The sequence below is a fragment of the Tachyglossus aculeatus genome, chromosome 21 (assembly GCF_015852505.1).
Source record: "Tachyglossus aculeatus isolate mTacAcu1 chromosome 21, mTacAcu1.pri, whole genome shotgun sequence".
In the NCBI taxonomy this organism is placed as follows: Eukaryota; Metazoa; Chordata; class Mammalia; order Monotremata; family Tachyglossidae; genus Tachyglossus; species Tachyglossus aculeatus.
The window spans coordinates 12,889,987-12,913,417 of NC_052086.1; the positions used below are offsets into that span (position 1 = coordinate 12,889,987).

A 23,431-nucleotide genomic window follows, 5' to 3' on the forward strand; every position below is an offset into this window, starting at 1 on the left:
GACTTTCTCCCCCTGGCCTGGGGACTCCTGGTTCAGACGAGGGCCAGGCTGCTCTGGAAAAAGTATGTTTCCTCCTTCCCCTCCGGAAATCAGGAAAAAGTATCATCTTTTTCCTCCTTCCCCTCCGGAAATCAGGAAAAAGTATCTTTTTCCTCCTTCCCCTCCGGAAATCAGGAAAAAGTATCATCTTTTTCCTCCTTCCCCTCCGGAAATCAGGAAAAAGTATCTTTTTCCTCCTTCCCCTCCGGAAATCAGGAAAAAGTATCTTTTTCCTCCTTCCCCTCCGGAAATCAGGAAAAAGTATCTTTTTCCTCCTTCCCCTCCGGAAATCAGGAAAAAGTATCTTTTTCCTCCTTCCCCTCCGGAAATCAGGAAAAAGTATCTTTTTCCTCCTTCCCCTCCGGAAATCACATCCGCAACACCATCATTCCCAGGTGCCGATCCCACCCAAGCCTGGCCAAGCCGGCTTCCACTCATTCATTCACTCAATCGTATTTATTGAGCGCTTACTGTGTGCAGAGCACCGTACTAAGCGCTTGGGAAGTACAGGTTGGCAACATATGGAGACGGTCCCCAAGCCGGCGGTGAGGCTCCCGAGGCGGGGATCCGGCGAGGGGGCCCCGCCTTCCCGAGAGAGGGAGATTCAGGCCGGTTGAGTTAGTTTAAAATTTTATTTTTTTTTCTGTTTTTTTTTTTTTTATAGTTTTATGTAATAAAAAGTAAAAGTCCGTGTCATCCGTCCATCTGGGGCATCTGGGTCTCAGGTTAATGGGGGGTGGGGGTGGGGGGGGGAGGGAGGGGTCAGGGCTGGGGGGGGCCCAAGGCCAAGTTATAAATAATAGAAAATAAAAGATTTTCTGTCTCCGGCGAGGATGGGAGGGGCAGGGGGAGGGAAATAAGGGGGGAGGGAGGGCCGCTGAGGGCCCCTCCGCCCCCTCGGACCCCCGGCCCCGCCTCACGGTGGTCCCCCCGATTCAAGGTGCTTGGTAGGAGGTCCCCAGCTCCCGGGAGAGGAGGTGGGGGCTGGAGGACGGGGCTGAGCTGCTGGGGGAGGAGCCCCCTCCCTCCTCTTCCTCCTCCTCCTCCTCCTCCTCCTCCCCTCCCTCCGGGAGGGCTCAGGTCATAGCCAGGACGGTGGTGGTCTTCAGTTTCCCGGGGGGTGAAAGGGGAGCTGCTGGGAGGGATGAGACTGAACTAGGTGGAGGGGAAAGAAAAAGGGAAGAACAAACGGGAGAAAAGGAAGTCAGCAGAAGCCTTCTCCCCGCCCGGACGGAGTCGCCCTTCGTCGGGCGGGGACCGTCCCCGTCTGTTGCCGGCTTGTCCTTCCCAAGCGCTTAGTACGGTGCTCCGCACGCAGTAAGCGCTCCATCAATAGGATCGAACGAGTCCCGCCCCACGGTCCCCCCCCCGCCGCCGCCGCCGCCGTCCTGCCGTCCCCTCTGCCTCGGGCCCCTCGGCTGGCGCTCTCACCTTGGTGGTGTCCAATGTAGGTGTAGGGTGAGGGTGTAGAGGCAGACAGGGTGGGCACCCCGCTTTGAGGTACCCCGCCCTGGGGGGGCCCCCCGTGGCTCTGGGGCGGATGCAGCAGCATCACCTGGGGTGGGTGGGGGGCCCCAGGATGAGGGGGGGGGGGCTGCTGTGATTCCAGTCTGGACGTGGGCCTGCGGGACGGGGAGGCGGTTAGAGTGAGGCCGGAGGGAACCCAGGCCTGACGGGCGGGGGGCCGGAGGGGAAGCCCTTTGCTTCCCGGGGGGGGGGGGGGGGGGGGGGGGCGGGGAGGGGACCACCACGTTACCTGGGTAACGTGGGCCATGTTGGTGAAGCCATGGGGCAACTGCTGGTGAGCGTGGATGGCGTAGACGGCGGCCGGCTGGGGAAAGCTGCTCTGGGGCGACTGGGCCGAGGGCCCCGGGGGCAGGGATGGCGGTGTGCCCGTCAGGGCTCCCGGGTGGTACAGGTTCTGCTGGGGCTGCCCGCTACCCAGGTGCGGGGGTTGCCCGGCTTGGTGCTGCGGCGGAGGGGAGGGTGTGAGGGGAGAGGACCCCAGGGCGGTGGGCTGCTCCCGGCCTCGCCCGAACCACCTCCCGCCCTCCTTTCCGAGTTCCCGCGGGGGCCCGGCCCGGCCCGTCTCCCCCGCGGCCCGCCCGCCGGCGGCCAGGCACCTGGACGGGGCTGGGGGCCGCGTGCTGGGACTGCGGCTGGCTCCCGGTGGGGGTGGTGGCTGGCTGGGGCTGGTGGGCGTGGAGCTGCGTGGCGTGGTGAGGGTAGGACTGGTGAACGGTGGCTGCGGCGGGAAAGAGGGACGGGCGACGGTCGGCGGAGGGGGGACGCCAACCCGAGCGGCCCGCCCCGCCGGGGGAGGCCGGGGACGCCGACTCACCGTACAGCGTCTGCGGGGTGGGCTGCTCGGCCGGCGGGTACTGGGGCGTGGAGGAGGAGACGATGGCCTGCGGGTGGCTGCCCGACGTCAGCATCCGCGGGTTGCTCTGGAGCATCGGGGCGAACACGGGCTGCGGGAGGAAAGAGAACGTGAGGCGGGCGGGCGGGACACGGGGCGGACTCCTCGCCTCCCACCGCCCCTTCCCGCCCCCTGACCCGGGGAAGCGGGCCCGGTTCCGTTCAACCCAGGCCCACGGGGATGCTGGGAGAGGCTCGCTCAGAGACGCGACCTCCCGTAATAGTAATAATAATAATGATGGCATTTATTAAGCGCTTACTATGTGCAAAGCACCGTTCTAAGCGCTGGGGAGGTTACAAGGTGATCAGGTTGGCCCACTTGGGGCTCACATAATAATGGCATTGCTTAAGCGCTTACTATGTGCAAAGCACCGTCCTAAGCACTGGGGAGGTTACAAGGTGATCAGGTTGGCCCACTTGGGGCTCACATAAAAATAATGCTGTTTATTAAGCGCTTACTATGTGCAAGGCACTGTTCTAAGCGCTGGGGAGGTTACAAGGTGATCAGGTTGTCCCACTTGGGGCTCACGTAATAATAACGGCATTTACTAAGCGCTTACTATGTGCAAAGCACCGTTCTAAGCGCTGGGGAGGTTACAAGGTGACCAGGTTGTCCCACTTGGAGCTCACATAATAATAACGGTGTTTATTAAGCGATGCTATGTGCAAAGCACCGTCCTAAGCGCTGGGGAGGTTACAAGGTGATCAGGTTGTCCCACTTGGGGCTCACGTAATAATAATGGCATTTATTAAGTGCTTACTATGTGCAAAGCACCGTTCTAAGGGTTCGGGGGGTTACAAGTTGATCAGGTTGTCCCACTTGGGGCTCAAGTAATAATAATGGCACTTATTAAGCGCTTACTCTGTGCAAAGCACCGTTCTAAGTGCTGGGGAGGTTACAAGGTGATCAGGTTGTTCCACTTGGGGCTCACGTAACAATAATGGCATTTATTAAGCGCTTACTATGTGCGAAACACTGTCCTAAGCGCTGGGGAGGTTACAAGGTGACCAAGGTTGTCCCACTTGGAGCTCACATAATAATAATGGTGTTTATTAAGCGCTTACTATGTGCAAGGCACTGTTCTAAGCGCTGGGGAGGTTACAAGGTGATCGGGTTGTCCCACTTGGGGCTCACGTAATCATAATGGCGTTTATTAAGCGCTTACTATGTGCAAAGCACCGTCCTAAGCGCTGGGGAGGTTACAAGGTGATCAGGTTGTCCCACTTGGGGCTCACATAATAATAACGGCATTTACTAAGCGCTTACTATGTGCAAAGCACCGTTCTAAGCGCTGGGGAGGTTACAAGGTGACCAGGTTGTCCCACTTGGAGCTCACATAATAATAACGGTGTTTATTAAGCGATGCTATGTGCAAAGCACCGTCCTAAGCGCTGGGGAGGTTACAAGGTGATCAGGTTGTCCCACTTGGGGCTCAAGTAATAATAATGGCGCTTATTAAGCGCTTACTATGTGCAAAGCACCGTTCTAAGCGCTGGGGAGGTTACAAGGTGACCAGGTTGTCCCACTTGGAGCTCACATAATAATAATGGTGTTTATTAAGTGCTTACTATGTGCAAAGCACTGTCCTAAGCGCTGGGGAGGTTACAAGGTGACCAGGTGGCACCACTTGGGGCTCACATAATAATAATGGCGTTTATTAAGCGCTTACTACGTGCAAAGCACCGTTCTAAGCGCTGGGGAGGTTACAAGGTAACCAGGTTGTCCCACTTGGGGCTCACATAATAATAATGGCATTTATTAAGCGCTGACTACGTGCAAAGCGCCGTTCTAAGCGCTGGGGAGGTTACAAGGTGATGAGGTCGTCCCCCGTGGGGCTCCCAGTCTTCATCCCCATTGTACAGATGAGGGAACTGAGGCCCAGAGAAGCGAAGTGGGCTGACAGGTGGCAGAGCCGGGATTTGAAGCCACGACCTCTGCCTCCTGAGCCCGGGCTCCTTCCACCGAGCCCCGCCGCTTCCTCCGTCCCTCCGCCGTCCCTCCGCCGCCCCGCCGCCCCCAACTACCTGAGACGGGTAGTGGGCCATGGGCTGCATCATGGCCGGCTGGCCGGGGAACTGCTGCGGGTTGTAAGAGATGTAGGAAGAGTACGGCGTGGCCGCCACCAACGGGGGCCCCGCGGCCGCCGCCGCCGCCTGCATGATGGGAGGAGCGGAGGCCGGCTGGTGCTGCTCGGAGCGCTGCGGGGGCAGGGAACCTAAAGGGCGAGGCCCGGAGGCAACGACAACGACAACGACGACAACGACAACGGTTGTCGTCAGGACCTCCGCCGGGCGAGCCGCCCCGGCCCCGGCCCGCCCCCCATCCCTGCCTCCCCTCCTTACCTTTAGCTCCCCGATACTTGCCCTGCTGCCCGGGCACCGAGTTGGACACGGGATACGGGTACATCTGAGGAGCCTGGAGGGAGGGGGGGGAGCACAGAGCCGTGATCCTCCAGGACGTTCATTCCATCGCATTTATTGAGCGCTTACTGTGCGCAGAGCACTGGACTAGTGGGCTCCTCTAGACTGTGAGCCCGCTGTTGGGTAGGGACCGTCTCTATATACGTTGCCAACTTGCACTTCCCAAGCGCTTAGTACGGCGCTCTGCACACAGTAAGCGCTCAACAAATACGACTGATTGATTGGACTAAGCACTTGGGAAGCACAAGCTGGCAACATATAGACAGTCCCTATTCATTCATTCGTATTTATTGAGCACTTCCTGCGTGCAGAGCACTGGACTACGCGCTTGGGAAGTACAAGTCGGCAACATATAGAGACGGTCCCTATTCATTCATTCATTCATTCATATTTATTGAGCGCTTACTGTGTGCAGAGCACTGGACTAAGCCCTTGGGAAGTACAAGTCAGCAACATATAGAGACGGTCCCTATTCATTCATTCATTCGTATTTATTGAGTGCTTACTGTGTGCAGAGCACTGGACTAAGCCCTTGGGAAGTACAAGTCAGCAACATATAGAGACGGTCCCTATTCATTCATTCATTCGTATTTATTGAGTGCTTACTGTGTGCAGAGCACTGGACTAAGCCCTTGGGAAGTACAAGTCAGCAACATATAGAGACGGTCCCTATTCATTCATTCATTCGTATTTATTGAGTGCTTACTGTGTGCAGAGCACTGGACTACGCACTTGGGAAGCACAAGTCGGCAACGTATAGAGACGGCCCCTATTCATTCATTCATTCATATTTATTGAGCGCTTACTGTGTGCAGAGCAGTGGACTAAGCGCTTGGGAAGCACAAGTCGGCAACATATAGAGACGGTCCCTATTCATCCATTTATTCGTATTTACTGAGCGCTTACTGCGTGCAGAGCACTGGACTAAGCGCTTGGGAAGCACAAGTCGGCAACATATAGAGACGGTCCCTATTCATCCATTTATTCGTATTTACTGAGCGCTTACTGTGTGCAGAGCACTGGACTAAGCGCTTGGGAAGCACAAGTCGGCAACATATAGAGACGGTCCCTATTCATTCATTCATTCATTCGTATTTATTGAGCACTTACTGTGTGCAGAGCACTGGACTAAGCCCTTGGGAAGTACAAGTCTGCAACATATAAAGACAGTCCCTATTCATTCATATTTATTGAGCGCTTCCTGTGTGCAGAGCACTGGACTAAGCGCTTGGGAAGGACAAGTCGGCAACATCTAGAGACGGTCCCTACCCAACAGCGGGCTCACAGTCTAAAAGGGGGAGACAGACGACAAAACATACTAACAAGCTAAAATAACACATTAAAGACATCCTCGGCAGAAAAGCCACCCCCCTCCCCAACGCAGCCCAATTCATTCGTCCAAACTGTATTTACCAAGCGCTTACTGTGCGTGCAGAGCACCGAACCGGGGGCTCGGGGGAGTACGACACAACAAGAAACGAAAGTCCCGATTCCTGCCCGCGCGGCGCTTCCAGTCCGGAGCCCAACTCTCACCTGCACAGCCGGCCCCATATGGATCTGAGGTATATAGGAGATGTACTGCGGGCTGTACATCCCACTCTGGCCCGGCGTCAACACGGGGATGGAGGGAGTCGAGTGTGTCCGGGGACCTGGGGAGGTTGGAGTGCTGGTTGACTTGTTCTGTAAGGGGAGAGCGGGGACGGCAACACTTCAGGAAGGGGACCCACGCCAGCCGCGGGGCGGGCGGACGGAGATCCCGGCCGCCGCCGCCGCCTGCCCCTTCCTCCCACCCCCTCCCGCAAAATCCAGACTCTTCCCGCTCGGGACCCGGGAAACCCAAAAATTCCTTCTCGGGGCTTGGAGACGAGCGCGCCCGCCCTCCAGGATCTGCCCATCTCTTACCACTGAGCACTAGACCGCTTATTCACAAGCGCTTCTACCAATCAATCTGCGCATCAGGCAGAAACTCCTCACCCTGGGCTTCCAGGCTGTCCATCCATCCCCTCGCCCCCACCTACCTCACCTCCCTTCTCTCCTTCTACAGCCCAGCCCGCACCCTCCGCTCCTCCGCCGCTAATCTCCTCACCGTGCCTCGTTCTCGCCCGTCCCGCCATCGACCCCCGGCCCACGTCATCCCCCGGGCCTGGAATGGCCTCCCCCTGCCCATCCGTCAAGCTAGCTCTCTTCCTCCCTTCAAGGCCCTGCTGAGAGCTCACCTCCTCCAGGAGGCCTTCCCAGACTGAGCCCCTTCCTTCCTCTCCCCCTCGTCCCCCTCTCCATCCCCCATCTTACCTCCTTCCCTTCCCCACAGCACCTCTATATATGTATATATGTCTGTACATATTTATTACTCTATTTTACTTGTACATATCTATCCTATTTATTTTATTTTGTTAGTATGTTTGGTTTTGTTCTCTGTCTCCCCCTTTTAGACTGTGAGCCCACTGCTGGGTAGGGACTGTCTCTATAGGTTGCCAATTTGTACTTCCCAAGCACTTAGTACAGTGCTCTGCACACAGTAAGCGCTCAATAAATACGATTGATTGATACACGTTCTCATGACCGGCAGGAAGAAAATCTTGCCCTGCCGTCTCTCCGTCCCCTTGGCCAACTAAAGCAGGAAACTCTCCCTCTGCCACTTTGCTTCCTCCCCCCCTTCAGGTAATAATAATAATAATAATAATAACAACAACAATGGCATTTATTAAGCGCTTACTATGTACAGAGCACTGTTCTAAGCGCTGGGGGGGTTACAAAGTGACCCGGTTGTCCCACGGGGGGGGGGAGGGCTCACGGTCTTAATCGCCATTTTACAGATGAGAAAGCTGAGGCCCAGAGAAGTGACCTGCCCAGAGTCACACGATTTAAACCCATGCCCTCCGACTCCAAAGCCCGCGCGCTTTCCGCTGGGCCACGCTGCTTCTCCTAACCGAGGCACCCCTCTCCCCGCGCCCTTACCACCGACAGCAGAGGCTTCGAGGGATTGAATTCCTTGGCGTTGGGGTTCAGCGTCGACTTCTTCACCTGACTGAAGGGCAGAAGGGCCGTTAGGGCCCGGGGGGGGCAGGGAGGCACCGCGGCCCGTCCGGGTCCGGGTGATCGCTCTCGGTCTCGCTCTCTCTCGCTCTCACTCTCCCGCCGCCCTCCCCACCGCACTCACTCGGTGACGGGGCCGCCCTCCTCCTTGTCGTCTCCCTTGCCAACGCCTCCGGTGGGGCTGCCCGTCTGGCCCTGCCGGGGAGGCTGCGGCGGCTGCTCCGGCCCCTCGGCCCCCCCGGGCAGGGGCAGCTGCTTCTCCTCCTTGTCGGCCGGGGGGTCGCTCTTGGAGGGGACCGCGGGGACCAGGACCTCGGAGACCAGGAGACCCTCCGCTTCCTTCTCTTTGCCCTTAGGCTCCGCTCCACCCTCCTTAGAGGCCCGGGCAGAGAAGGGGTCCGGGCCGGCTTCGGCAGAGCTGCTGGGCTGCAGCTGCGCAAGAAGAGAAAGGCATCACGGGGCGGCGGACCCCGCGGCTCCCGACTCCCTGCAGCCTCTTCTGCCTCCTACCCGTTCCCCCTTGGCATCCCACCGACTATCCCCCCCCCCTGAATTCCTACGCCGTTCGGACTCCGCCCGCTCTCACCTTAAACTGGGCCCCGAATTTCCTCAGCTCCTCCAGCTGGAATCGCTTCTGTTCATTCTGAAGGCCAGGAGCTGAAACGGGAGCATGCAGAGGAAGTCGCGTGGCATTCGAGGGTGTCTCCCTTCCTTCCCCAGGGGAGTGCGCACAGATTTTCATTTTTAGGTTTTTTTTTGGGGGGGGGGGGGGGGTTGTTAAATACTTTTGGAGGCCTTCCCAGACTGAGCCCCCTCCTTCCTCTCCCCCTCCTCATCCCCCACCTTACCTCCTTCCCCTCCCCACAACACCTGTATATATGTATATATGTTTGTACATATTTATTACTCTATTTTACTTGTACATATCTCCTCCCCCTCTCCATACCCCCGCCTTACCTCCCTTCCCTTCCCCACAGCACCTGTATATATGTATATGTTTGTACATACTTATTTCTCTATTTATTTTACTTGTACATATCTATTCTGTTTATTTTATTTTGTTAATATGTTTGGTTTGGTTCTCTGTCTCCCCCTTCTAGACTGTGAACCCACTGTTGGGCTGGGCCCCTCTCTATATGTTGCCAACTTGTACTTCCCAAGCCCTTAGTACAGTGCTCTGCACACAGTAAATGCTCAATAAATACGATTGATAGATATGTATATACATATTTATTACTCTATTTTACTTGTACATATCTATTCTATTTACTTTATTTTGTTAATATGTTTGGTTTTGTTCTCAGTCTCCCACTTCTAGACTGTGAGCCCACTGTTGGGCAGGGCCCGTCTCTATATGTTGCCAACTTGTACTTCCCAAGCGCTTAGTACAGTGCTCTGCACACAGTAAGCGCTCAATACAATTGATTGATTGATTGATATGTATATACATATTTATTACTCTATTTTATTTGTCCATGTTTATTCTATTTATTTTGTGAATATGTTTTGTTTTGTTCTCTGTCTCCCCCTTCTAGACTGTGAGCCCGCTGTTGGGTAGGGACCGGCTCTAGATGTTGCCAACTTGGACTTCCCAAGCGCTTAGTGCAGTGCTCTGCACACAGTAAGTACTCAATAAATACGACTGAATGAATGAATGAATGAATGAATGCATGCATGAAGCGCTTACTATGCGTCAGGCACCGTACTAAGTGCTGGGGTAGATACGAGGTAATCAGGCTGGACACAGACCTGCCCCACATGAGGTTGACAGTTTCAATCCCCATTTTACAGATGATGATAATGCAACTAATGACGGCATTTATTAAGCGCTTACTATGTGCAAAGCACTGTTCTAAGAGCTGAGGAGGTTACACAGTGATCAGGCTGTCCCATGGGGGTTCAGAGTCTTCATCCCCATTTTCCAGATGAGGGAACTGAGGCCCAGAGAAGTGAAGCGACTTGCCCAAAGTCACCCAGCTGACAAGCGGCAGAGCCGGGATTTGAACCCGTGACCTCTGACTCCAAAGCCCGGGCTCTTTCCACTGAGCCACGCTGTTTCTCTACAGATGCGGTAACCGGAGCACCGGAGTTAAGTGACTTGCCCAGCAGGCGAGTGGCAGACCCAGATCTGTGAGCCCACTGCTGGGTAGGGACCGTCTCTATATGTTGCCAACTTGTCCTTCCCAAGCGCTTAGTCCAGTGCTCTGCACACAGTAAGCGCTCAATAAATACGATTGATGATGATGATGATCCTTCTGATTCCCAGGCCTGTGTTCCATCCACTAGGCCACACTGCTTCTCTATGCCAGGTGCCAGGGGAGAGGGAGAACCAGATGGTGGGGGGGGGGGCGGGGGGGCTTCTGACAAAGCAAGAAGCTCCAAGGGGGTGTTAGAGAAGCAGTGTGGCTCAGTGGAAAGAGCCCGGGCTTTGGAGTCAGAGGTCACGGGTTCAAATCCCAGCTCCGCCAATTGTCAGCTGGGTGACTTTGGGCAAGTCACTTCACTTCTCTGGGCCTCAGTTGCCTCATCTGGAAAACCATCATCATCATCATCATCAATCGTATTTATTGAGTGCTTACTACGTGCAGAGCACTGTACTAAGCGCTTGGGAAGTACAAATTGGCAACATATAGAGACAGTCCCTACCCAACAGTGGGCTCACAGTCTAAAAGGGGGAGACAGAGAACAAAACCAAACATACTAACAAAATAAAATAAATAGAATAGATACGTACAAATTAAATAAATAAATAAATAGAGTAATAGAGAATAAATGGGGATGAAGACTGTGAGCCTCCCCGAGGGACAACCCGATCACCTTGTAACCTCCCCAGCGCTTAGAACAGTGCTTTGCACATAGTAAGCGCTTAATAAACGCCATCAATATTATTATTATTATGACTTAGGCCTCCCCCGCCCCGCCCAAGATCAGTCTGGTTGGTCACAGGGGGCCGACACCGCTCACCTTTCCCAGGGACCCGGGCCAGCTCGGGTGGCTCCAATGTTCTCCCAGGCTCTTTGGGGAGGGCCTCCTTCCCTGGAAGGGAGCGGATACCCCTGAGCGTTGCCCCTGAGCCCAGCCGCTCCCCAGACCTCCCCATCACCTGGGCCTCCTCCTCCTCCTCCTGCTTACCGTCGGCGTGCGCGGTGACCTTCGGGGAGGACGGGGGCATGGGGCCGACCCCAGGTTCCGAGGCCGGAGGGAGGGGGGCCGTGGAGGTCGGCACCGCGGAGCCCACGGGTGGCTCGGGGCAGGAGGCGGAGGCCGGGGCGGGGGCTGCCGACTTAGGGGAGCGCGGGGGATACATCCGGCCTGAGGGAAGGCGAGGGGAGAAGGGACCGAGCAGACAATTAACCAGGAGCGGCGTGCCAGACGAGCTGCCGGGCCACAAGTCGCCTCTTCAATCCCAGAACCATCCCTGGAAATGATCAGCTCCAACACACAGTAAGTGCTCAATAAATACGACTGATGACGAACGCACCTCCCCCCTCGTCAATGATACCTCTTTTCCTCAGTGTCCCCCGCCATCTCTCTCCCCTTCCCGGCCCTCCCCAGCCACTTCTCCCTCTCCTCCGAATTTCCACAAACGCAACCCTCCTTCCCCCCCGGCTCTCCCTCCCCGTCTCGGAGGCCTTACCCGCGGGAGGCGGAGCGGAGGTTTCTCCGAGGGGCCGGCTGCTGGGGGAAGACATGGTCTTGGCGCCTCTCAGGGGCCGCTGAGCCTTGGGAGACATGCGGGAAGGGCCTGCGAAGGGCAGGGGCGGGGCGCGTGGGAGAGAGAGGGAGGAGGAGGAGGACAGCCGAGTTACCGGGGACTAGAGGCTGACCCCAAAAGACCCGTCTACTCCTCTTCCCGCATCCGAGTCCCTTCCCTCAAATCCGTTCCGGCGCTCACCTCCGTTGATGCCTCGGGGCTCAGAACCAGGGCTGGAGCCACTGCTGTCGGGATGATGGGGGCCTCCCCGGGGGGGCAAGGACCCGATGCCGGGCCGACTGCCCCGGGAGCTGCTGCAGCGCACGCCCCCACGGGGGCCACCCTCCCGCACTCTCTGGGGCAGGGGGATGTACTTCCCCTCTCTGGGAAAACAAAGGGAGCAAGGAATAGCGACGGCCGGCCTTCTGCTGCTGCTCTTGCTCCTCCTCCCTACCAGCACCCATGATCCACCAAATCCATCCTAATCCCGAGGGGCCTCCGCTTCCTCAGCGCTCCATTTTCATCCCATCGGACTTGGCCCCCGCCCCGCCGGACCGGAGGGCCGAGTACCTCCCGGCCACCCCCCAGACCCGACGGCTCCCGGACCTGGATACGAGGCTGGGGCTGTCCCGGCCGGAGCCCTGTCGCTGTACGGAGCTGTGCTTCTCCTCCTCGGTGCGCCCGTCGTCGTTCTCCATGGCAATGCGCAGGCGGTACTGGGGGCTGGCCTCGATCTCGCGGGCCAGCTGGGCGGCCCGGAGCTCCCGCTGCCGGAACTCCTCGGAGTTGTCCTTCTCCAGGGGTACCCTGGGGAATCCCCCCCCCCAACGCCCCCGGGGCCAGCCCGGGAAGGAAGGAGGGGGAGAGAGACAAGAAGAAAGGGAGAGGCAAAGAAACAGACGGGCCCATCAGCATCAGGGCCGTGCCCTTCACCAGGCCCTGCCCAACCCGCCCCCTCCACCGCTCACCTCCTCACTGGGCCTCATTCTCACCCGTCCCACCATCAACCCCGGCCCACGTCCTCCCCCTGGCCTGGAATGCCCTCCCTCTGCACATCCGCCAAAACTATCTCTCTTCCTCCCTTCAAAGCCCTACCGAGAGCTCACCTCCTCCAGGAGGCCTTCCCACACTGAGCCCCCTTTTTCCTCTCCTCCTCCCCATTCCCCCCCCGGCCCTATGTCCTTCCCCTCCCCACAGCACTTGTATATATTCGTACAGATTTACTATTCTATTTATTTTCTTACTGATGTGCATAAACCTATAATTCTCTTTATTCTGACGATTTTGACATCTGTCTACATGTTTTGTTTTGTCATCATCATCATCAATCATATTTATTGAGCGCTTACTGTGTGCAGAGCACTGGACTAAGCGCTTAGGAAGTACAAATTGGTAACATCTAGAGACAGTCCCTACCCAACAGTGGGCTCACAGTCTAAAAGGGGGAGACAGAGAACAAAACCAAACATACTAGCAAAATAAAATAAATAGAATAGATAGGTACAAGTAAAATAAATAGTCTGGGAAGATCCCAGGGTAGCAACATTCAAGGGAGGAGAGGACTGAGTGCGGCAACAAAAAAAGGCACAAAATTCAAGAGCCATGAGAGATCCACAGCATAACTAACTGATCTACTACTGACCCCATAAAACCAACAGACCTCCTGCCCTCTTCCTCTACATCTTGCACGGAAATGGCAGGAGAGCTACAAAATGTAGTCAGTGCCTATTTTATGCTACACTGCTTGGTTTGGGGTTAAAGTCGACATAAACATTATTTCTTTTGTCATTATCAAGATTTTTTAAATTTAAAACCCAAGAATTAAGCATCAGTGATAAAGAAACAAACCGCCCTCAGTGGGAAGGGCATCCGTCTCCCCCTTCTAGACTGTTAGCCCGCTGTTGGATAGGGACCGTCTCTACGTGTTGCCGACCTGTACTTCCCAAGCGCTTAGTCCGGTGCTCTGCACACAGTCGGCGCTCGATGAATACGACTGAATGAATGACGGAAGCTCACCGGACTCCCCCGCCCCCAGCCCTTCCGCAGTTCGGCAGACACTCACGTGTAGGAGGAGAGGCTGCTGTCGTAGGTCGTCTTCACCCCGTAGTTCTCCTCGTTGAACTTGAACATTTCGTTGGGGTCCCAGCCATTAGACTGCGGGGCCGGAGGAAGAGGGGAAAAATCAGACCACCCGCCGCCGCCTTTGAGGGAAAGTCTTTGGGCTGTCACCCTCCGGTCTGGCTCCTACAGGGAGGACTGGGACACAGATTGCTTCCCCCGAACAGCAAAATACCTAGGCACTGCTGCCCGTACTGAGAAGCATCGAGTGAACCCCAACCTCCCTAGGCACGCGCTGGAACCCCAAGTCCACGGCCGCACCTCCGCGTGCACACGCGGGCCCATTGGGCGACGAAAGTGTGACAGGGTTCATTAGTTTTTAGTGTGGGGCCCGGCCCGGGCAAGCCGCGGCATTTTGTCCCGTACAAAGCGCCCCCTCTCCATCCCCCCATCTTACCTCCTTACCTGTATATATGGTTGTACATATTTATTACTCTGTTTATTTATTTATCTATTTATTTTACTTGTACATTTCTATCCTATTTATTTTATTTTGTTGGTATGTTTGGTTCTGTTCTCTGTCTCCCCCTTTTAGACTGTGAGCCCACTGTTGGGTAGGGACTGTCTCTATGTGTTGCCAATTTGTACTTCCCAAGCGCTTAGTACAGTGCTCTGCACATAGTAAGCGCTCAATAAATACGATTGATTGATTGATTGATTGAATGACACGTGGGCCCTCTCTCTCGTCTGCTTCTCGGCCAAACCGTTCCCATTCGTCCCCAAGGAGACCCAAGCGGCCCCCTCGAATTCCGCCAGTCCCTCTCCCCACCGCCCCCGGGAACGAGGAATACTATACCATGTCAGATTCAAGGTCGTAGTCATCGCTGTTGCCGTCGCCCCCCTCCCAGCGCTGCAGCACTTTCTCCTTGTGCTCCCCGTTCACCTTCGAGTTCATCGCGATGGCTGAGTCGGTGAACTTGTCTGTGAGCAGAGTGACTGTGATCAGGGCCCAGGAAAAAAAAAATCTGACCGCTGCCCTCCTACCTCACAGAGGGCTCAGGGGGAAGGGAGAGGATGGGAGATGTGAGGTCTTGGCAGGAGAAGAACGGTGTGCCGTGGGAGAAAGATGGAAAACACGCTCAAGACCGGAACGAGGAGTCTTCCACACACCAGGTCCCTTCCCCAGCGCAATATCTTTAGCCCCAATTAGACGCCCTGCCGGGCCCGCCTCTTGCCGGGATTCCTCTCCCCGACAGCCCAAGCCCATCACCTTTAGTGGCGTAGTTGAAGTCAACATTGCGGAAATGCACCAACATCACGTCGCTCAGCTTGAACACCATGGTGTCCACGATGTCCTCCCGTCGGGGTCCGCCCGCCGGCTCCGAGGCCTTCCTGTGCACCGCATCCACTGCCAGATCGAACTGCAACCCGCCCCGGCCCAACCACCGAGTCAGGACTGGGAGAAGGAATCCCGGTTTCTGAGACTCCCTCGGATAAAACGAGGCCTAACGGTACCCCATCTCTCTCCCCCCAGCCTCGTGCTCCTGACCCCTTCCCATCACGACCTCCGGATTCCCATCTCTTCCTGTCACCAGACACACAAACTGCAAAAACCTAGAGTCTGAAAGTCACAATAAAGATGAAAAAAAAAAATTCCCTCCCTCCTCCAGCCACACAAACTTTTAAAAGCCAATTCTGTCAATTCTTTTGGTGGGGAGGGGGAGACGCGACTGAATTTTTTGAGAACCTGCAACACTGCGTCATTCCAATCCACTTTGCTCCGCTCCCTGTAGATTCTCCCATCTCAACCTCGCCCCCGACGCTTCTCCATCTCCCTCCCCGTGTGTGTTTGTGTGTTGGGCTGGGGGAGGGAGGCGAGCCGCGGAGGGGACAGGTGGAAGGCAAGAGAGGAGAGCGCTCACCTTCGAACTCAAGGTTTTGAAGATGCCTTCGTAGGTGGTGCCGTTTTTCACTTTCACGTCACACGTGGAACCCTGGGGGGTAGAAGAACGACTGTGACCGACCGGCTTCCCCCGCCATTTCCGACCCCCCTCCACCCTAAAAGGGTCACCCTCACTCACCACGACGGCGGTGAGGAAGTGCAGCATTCTGGAGTTGTTGTAGACCCCCTCGAAAGCCTGCGAACGGGTCGGGGAATCCATGGATCCTTCCGGACGCTCTTCCGTCTCCACCTACCCCCGCCCCCTCAAACGCTCTTCCTGCCTCCACCCCGGCGGCCCGAATCTAACAGCATCAGTTTTAATTCTATTTGACCTGACGGTGGAAATTTCTATTTGTCCTCAGTGGAAAGAGCCCGGGCTTTGGAGTCAGAGGTCGTGGGTTCGAATCCCGGCTCTGCCGCTTCTCGGCTGTGTGACTTTGGGCAAGTCACTTCACTTCTCGGGGCCTCAGTTCCCTCATCTGTAAAATGGGGCCCCACGTGGGGCAACCTTGATCACCCTGCATCCCCACAGTGCTTAGAATGGTGCTTGGCTCATAGTAAATGCTTAATAATAATAATAATAATAATAATGTTGGTATTTGTTAAGCGCTTACTATGTGCAAAGCACTGTTCTAAGCGCTGGGGGGAACACAAGGAGATGAGGTTGTCCCGTGTGGGGCTCACAGTCTTAATCCCATACCAACACTATTATTATTACTATTATTACTCCTCTGAGGACTTGACACCTGTCCACGTGTTTTGTTGTGTTGTCTGTCTCCCTCTTCCAGACCATGAGCCCCTTGTTGGGTAGGGACCATCTCAACTTATAATAATAATAATCATGATTGCATGTATTAAGCGCTTACTATGTGCAAAGCACTGTTCTTAGCACTGGGGAGGTTACAAGGGGATCATCTTGTCCCACGGGGGGCTCACAGTCTTCATCCGCATTTTCCAGATCAGGTCACTGAGGCCCAGAGAAGCTAAGTGAGTTGCCCAAAGTCACCCAGCTGACAAGTGGCGGAGCCGGGATGCGAACCCATGACCTCTGACTCCAAAGCCCGGGCTCTTTCCACTGGGCCACGCTGCTTCTCTACTTCCCAAGCGCTGAGTCCAGTGCCCTGCACACAGTCAGCGCTCAATAAACACGACTGAATGCACGTTGAGGAGACACTCACCGGTGACTGAGGCGGTCCCTTCCCCGTGCTCTGTCCCCTACAAGAGAAGGAGCCAAGACGGTCCCGGTTAATTCGGGCGCCATAAATCCCTTCCTTGCCTTAAGAGGCCGGCCCCCTTACCCTGCGTTTAGTCCAGTGCTCTGCACGCAGTAGGCGCTCAATATATACAACTGAATGAATGAATGCGGGTGCAATTCATTCCATCGTATTTATTGAGCGCTTACTGTGTGCAGAGCACTGGACTAAGCGCTTGGGAAGTCCAAGTCGGCATCATTCACTCCTTCATTCAATTCATTCATTCACTCAATCGTATTTATTGAGCGCTCACTGTGTGCAGAGCACTGCACTAACAGCTTGGGAAGTACAAGTTGGCAACATTTAGAGATGGTCCCTACCCAACAGTGGGCTCACAGTCTAGAAGGGGGAGACAGACAACAAAACAAAACAAACAAAATAAAATAAATAGAATAAGTACGTACAAATAAAATAGAGTAATAAATACATACATACATACATATACAAAACATCTAGAGACGGTCCCTACCCAACAGCGGGCTCACAGTCTAGAAGGGGGAGACAGACAACAAAACGAAACATATTAACCAAATAAAATAAATGGAATAAATATGTACAAATGAAATGAATAAATACATACAAACATATACACATACACATACATATATTTATATATATATATATATATATATATATATATTTAACATCTAGAGACGGTCCCTACCCAACAACGGGCTCACAGTCTAGAAGGGGGAGACAGACGACAAAACGAAACATATTAACAAAATAAAATAAATGGAATAAATATGTCCAAGTAAAATAAATAGAGTACTAAATACGTACAAAGATATATCCAGGTGCTGTGGGGAGGGAAAGGAGGTAAGGTGGTGGGGGGATGGGGAGGAGGGGGAGAGGAAGGAGGGGGCTCAGTCTGGGAAGGCCTCCTGGAGGAGGGGAGCTCTCATTCATTCACTCAATCGTATTTATTGAGCGCTTAGTGTGTGCAGAGCACTGTACTAAGTGCTTGGGAAGTACAAGTCGGCAACATTTAGAGACGGTCCCTACCCAACAGTGGGCTCACAGTCTAGAAGGGGAAGACAGATGACAAAACAAAACATATTAACAAAATAAAATAAATAAAATATGTACACATAAAATAGAGTAATAAACATGTACATATATACACACACTCATATGTATAAACATATATATGTACATATACACATATACATATGTATAGACAGTCCCTACCCAACAGCAGGCTCACAGTCTACAAGGGGGAGACAGATGACAAAACTAAACATATTAACAAAATGAAATAAATAGAATAAATATGCACAAATAAAATAGATAAGTAAACAGAATAATAAATAAGCACAAACATATATACGCATATATATGCATATATATATATATATATATATATATATAACATCTAGAGACGGTCCCTACCCAACAGCAGGCTCACAGTCTAGAAGGGGGAGATAGATGACAAAACGAAACATATTAACAAAATAATATAAATGGAATAAATATGCCCAAGTAAAATAGAGTAATGGATACGTACAAACATATATACATACATACGCATATAAACACACACACACACACGTATATATACGTATACGTATATATACGTATATATATATATACACATATATATATAAAAACATCTAGAGATGGTCCCTACCCAACAGCGGGCTCACGGTCTAGAAGGGGGAGACAGACGACAAAACGAAACATACTAACAAAATAATATAAATGGAATAAAAATGCCCAAGCAAAATAGAGTAATATATATAACATCTAGAGATGGTCCCTACCCAACAGCGGGCTCATGGTCTAGAAGGGGGGGGGGCCGACAGACGACAAAAAGAAACATATTAACAAAATAATACAAATGGAATAAATATGCCCAAGTAAAATAGAGTAATACACACCACACACACACACACACACACACACATACATACATACATACATACATACATACATATATATATAACATCTAGAGATGGTCCCTACCCAACAGCGGGCTCACGGTCTAGAAGGGAGAGACAGACGACAAAACGAAACATACTAACAAAATAATATAAATGGAATAAAAATACCCAAGCAAAATAGAGTAACATATATAACATCTAGAGATGGTCCCTACCCAACAGCGGGCTCATGGTCTAGAAGGGGGGGGGGCCGACAGACGACAAAAAGAAACATATTAACAAAATAATACAAATGGAATAAATATGCCCAAGTAAAATAGAGTATTACACACTGCACACACACACACACACACACACACATATACATACATATATATAACATCTAGAGACGGTCCCTACCCAACAGTGGGCTCACGGTCTAGAAGGGGGGGGACAGACGACAAAACGAAAATGTAGTAGCAAAATAAAATAAATGGAATGAATATGCCCAAGTAAAATAGAGTACTAAATCTGTACAGACATCTACACAGGTGCTGTGGGGAGGGGAAGGAGGAAGGGCAGGGGATGGGGATCAATCAATCAATTGTATTTACTGAGCGCTTACTGTGTGCAGAGCACTGGTCTAAGCGCTTGGGAAGTCCAAGTGGGCAGCATCTAGAGACGGTCCCTACCCAACAGCGGGCTTCCAGTCTAGAGTCAATCAATCAATCGTGTTTATTGAGCGCTTACTGTGTGCAGAGGGCACTGTACTAAGCGCTTGGGAAGTCCAAGCGGGCAACCTCTAGAGACGGTCCCTACCCGACAGCGGGCTCACAGTCTAGAATCAATCAATCAATCAATCGTGTTTATTGAGCGCTTCCTGTGTGCAGAGGGCACTGGACTGAGCGCTTGGGAAGTCCAAGCGGGCAACGTCTAGAGACGGTCCCTACCCAACAGCGGGCTCACAGCCTAGAATCAATCAATCAATCGTATTTCTTGAGCGCCTACTGTGTGCAGAGCGCTGGACTAAGCGCTTGGGAAGGCCAAGTTGGCAACATCTAGAGGCGGGCCCTACCCAACAGCGGGCTCACAATCTAGAATCAATCAATCAATCGTGTTCATTGAGCGCTTCCTGTGTGCAGAGGGCACTGGACTGAGCGCTTGGGAAGTCCAAGCGGGCAACATCTAGAGGCGGTCCCTACCCGACAGCGGGCTCACAGGCTAGAATCAATCAATGGTATTTCTTGAGCGCCTACTGTGTGCAGAGCGCTGCACTAAGCGCTTGGGAAGGCCAAGTTGGCAACATCTAGAGGCGGGCCCTGCCCAACAGCGGGCTCACGGTCTAGAAGGGGGAGACGGAGCACAAAACACAACATATTAACAAAATAAAACAAATAGAATAGATATGTACAATAGAGTAATAAATACGGAACGGCATATTAGCAAAATAAAATAAACAGGATAGATATGTACAAGGAAATAGAGTAATAAATACGGACAAACGGATACCCGTATATACGGGTGGTGTGGGGAGGGGAAGGGGGTAAGGAGGGGGAGGAGGGGGAGAGGAAGGAGGGGGCTCAGTCTGGGAAGGCCTCCTGGAGGAGGTGAGGCCCCAGTGGGGGGTTTCCCTGAGGAGGCCGCCCGCTTACCCTCCTGTCAGGGAGGGCGGCAGACTGGCCAACGGCCACTTCCCCTCCATGGCCGGGCCCCCGTCCCCGTCATGGGCCATGACGTCAGGGTGACGCCGGACCGGAAGTGGCGGGGCTGCGCGCGGTACCCTGTGCGGTGCGCTGCGCCCCGCCGCCGCCGCCGGCTGATGTAACCGCCGGGGGGCCCGAGGAGGCGCCACGCAGGCGCACACCGCGCCGCCCCGGCCCGCGCCTGCGCACGCGGCCCTCCCCCCCCGACAACAGCCACCCCCCCCACCTCCGCGCCTGCGCGCCGGGGCGGCGCACCTGGTCACGAGACGGCGCGCGCGCACGGGGGGTTATCCGGGGTCTGCGCCTCCCCGCCTCCCTCCCGGCCCGGGAGGGGGCGGTAGAAAGCGCGCTCCGCGCCAGCCCCCTCCCCATTGGCCGGCCGGGGGGGCCCCCCTCGGCCCGCCATTGGCCGGCCGCGCGGCCCCCGCCCTCCCATTGGCCGGCCGCGCGGCCCCCGCCCTCCCATTGGCCGAGCCCGCGGCCGGCCGGACGCCGGGCCTCGATGGAGCCGGCGCGGTTCCCCCTTGTCCCTCCCAACGTGCGAAGGCCGCTCCTTCTCCTTTCCTAACGCTAGTCCGGGATGGGCGGTCCTTCCTCGGGGGGAATCCCGGGATGGGCCCCCCCCCCCCACCCAAGCCTCTTCACCTGGTGCTGCCGGTGGCGGCGGCTCCCCCCCGGCCTTTCCTGCGGCAGCGGCGGCGGCGGCGGGCCTCCTTCGCCCGCCCGGCGGCTCCCGCCCCCGGCGGCGACGGGCGCCCCCAGGCCGGGGGAGGCGGGGGCCGGCGGGGTCCCGGGGCTCCCGTTGGGCGGGCTGCTCCCTCCGGCGGGACGGCGGGTCGGGGCCGGCTGCGGGACGGACGGCGGCGGCGGCTGCGGCGGCGGCTGGGGCGGGGGCTGCGGCGGCGGCTGCGGCTTCAACATGGTGGCGTTGGCCCTTAGGGGAGCTGGGGGCGGGGACGGGGCCGGGGGCACGGTGGGGGGCGGCGCCGTTGGGCGCGCGGGGGACCGAAGAGACGCGGCGGCGGCGGCGCGAGGAGGCGCCGGAAGGAAGGGGGGGGGGGGGCTCTCGCGGGCCGGCGCGCGTGCGCGCGAGCGACGGCGCGCGGAAAGGGGAGCCCCCTTGCGGGGGGGGGAGGGAGCAGGGCGCCGACACGATTACCGATGGGGGGGGACGGGGCGGGCCGAGGGGCAAATCTAGCGCTGGGGGCGCGCGCCGAATCGTCTGAGCGGGGAAGGGATGGGGGGAGTAGAATGCGCATGCGCCCAGCGGCCGGCGCGTGCGCGCAAGCGACGGCGCGCGGGAAGGGAGGACGGCCCCCTTGCGGTGAAGGGGGGGAGGACGGGGCGGGCCGAGGGGCAAATCTAGCGCTGGGGGCGCGCGCCGAGTCGGCTGAGCGGGGAGAGATGGGGGGAGTGGAATGCGCATGCGCCCCTCACTTTCATGGACGGCGCGTGCGCGCAAGGGACGGCGAGCGGGAAGGGGCGGGGAGCCCCCTTGCCGTGGGGGGTGGGGGGACGGGGCGGGCCGAGGGGCAAATCTAGCGCTGGGGGCGCGCGCCGAATCGGCTAAGCGGAGAAGGGATTGCGGGGGGGGGGGGGGGGTAGAATGCGCATGCGCCCCCCACTCCCAGCGGACGGCGTTGGCGCGCGTGCGCGCCGAATCGGCTGAGCGGGGAAGGGATCGGGGAGTAGAATGCGCATGCGCCCCCTACTCCCAGCGGCCGGCGTTGGCGCGCGGAAAGGGGAGCCCCCTTGCGGGGGGGAGGGGAGGAGGGCTCCGACACGATTACTTGGGGGGGCGGGCGGGCCGAGGGGCAAACCTCCACCGAATCGTCTGAGCGGGGAAGGGATGGGGGAGTGGAATGCGCATGCGCCTCCACTCTCAGCGGACGGCGCGCGGAAGGGAGAGGGGAGCCCCCTTGCGGGGGGAGGGGGAGGAAGGCGCCAACCCGATTACCTCGGGGCGGGGGGAAAGGATTGGGGGGGACGGGGCGGGCCGAGGGACAAATCTAGCGCTGGGGGGTGCGCGCCGAGTCGTCTGAGTGCGGAAGAGATGGGGGAGGGTGGGATGCGCATGCGCGGCTGGCGCTTGACAATAAGCGTGAGGCGGTGGAAGGGGGGAACCTGAGGCGAGCGTGAGCCGGCGTCACTGCGCATGCGCTGGATTTCCCGCCCCCCCCCCGCCTCGTCGCGCCCAATTCGCGTGAGAGAGAGAAATATCGCGATAGTCCGCTCTCTTCCCGCCGCCCTTCCTCATTCATTCATTCAATCATTCCTTCCATCGTCCTTATTGAGCGCTTAATTAATAATGATGATGGTATTTGTTAAGCGCTCACTATGCGCAAAGCGCTGTTCTAAGCGCTGGGGTGGATACAAGGTGATCAGGTTGTCCCACGGGGGGGGGCTCCCAGTCTTCATCCCCATTTGACAGATGAGACAACTGAGGCCCAGTGAAGTGACTCGCCCCAAGTCACACAGCGGACAAGTGGACTGTCACACAGAGGACCGTCTCGATGTGTTGCCAATTTGTACTTCCCAAGCGCTTAGTACAGTGCTCTGCACATAGTAAGCGCTCAATAAATACGATTGATGATGATGATGAAGTGGCGGAGCGGGGATTTGAACCCACGACCTCTGACTCCAAAGCCCGGGCTCTCTTTCCACTGAGCCCCGCCAATCTGGGGGCTCACGGTCTTCATCCCCATTTTACAGATGAGGTGACTGAGGCGCAGAAGTGATCTCACTGCCAACCCTCTCATCTCCATCCTCGCTCTGGCTCGGAACTCCCTCCCCATTCATGTCCGACAGACTTCCAGTCTCCCCACCTTCCAAACTTGAGTAAAATCCCATCTCCTCCAAGAGGCCTTGCCCAGCTAAGCCCTCATTTTCCTTACTCCCTCTCCTATTTGGGATGCCTTTGCCCTTTGGATTTGTACCCTTTATCACCCCTCCCCTCAGCCCCTCAGCACTTATGTCCATATTCTTGTTTTGTTTTGCCGTCTGCC

At 55.8% G+C, this 23,431-nt stretch overlaps 1 protein-coding gene across 1 annotated transcript; it reads right to left on the reverse strand.

Annotated features, from left to right (window-relative positions):
• Positions 1-1,054: 1,054 nt before the first annotated feature.
• Positions 1,055-21,347, reverse strand: ATXN2L (ataxin 2 like). Its single transcript, XM_038762343.1, is given in 25 exon segments — positions 1,055-1,194; positions 1,471-1,630; positions 1,632-1,661; positions 1,796-2,008; positions 2,163-2,284; positions 2,381-2,510; positions 4,483-4,673; positions 4,801-4,873; positions 6,412-6,558; positions 7,837-7,906; positions 8,039-8,346; positions 8,501-8,571; positions 10,879-10,950; positions 11,047-11,226; positions 11,552-11,659; positions 11,810-11,991; positions 12,215-12,415; positions 13,671-13,762; positions 14,523-14,647; positions 14,937-15,087; positions 15,589-15,660; positions 15,748-15,804; positions 16,787-16,823; positions 21,072-21,091; positions 21,093-21,347. Coding segments are annotated over 25 exon segments (3,117 nt in total). The 3' UTR covers positions 1,055-1,144.
• Between the last annotated feature and the right edge of the window lie 2,084 nt (positions 21,348-23,431).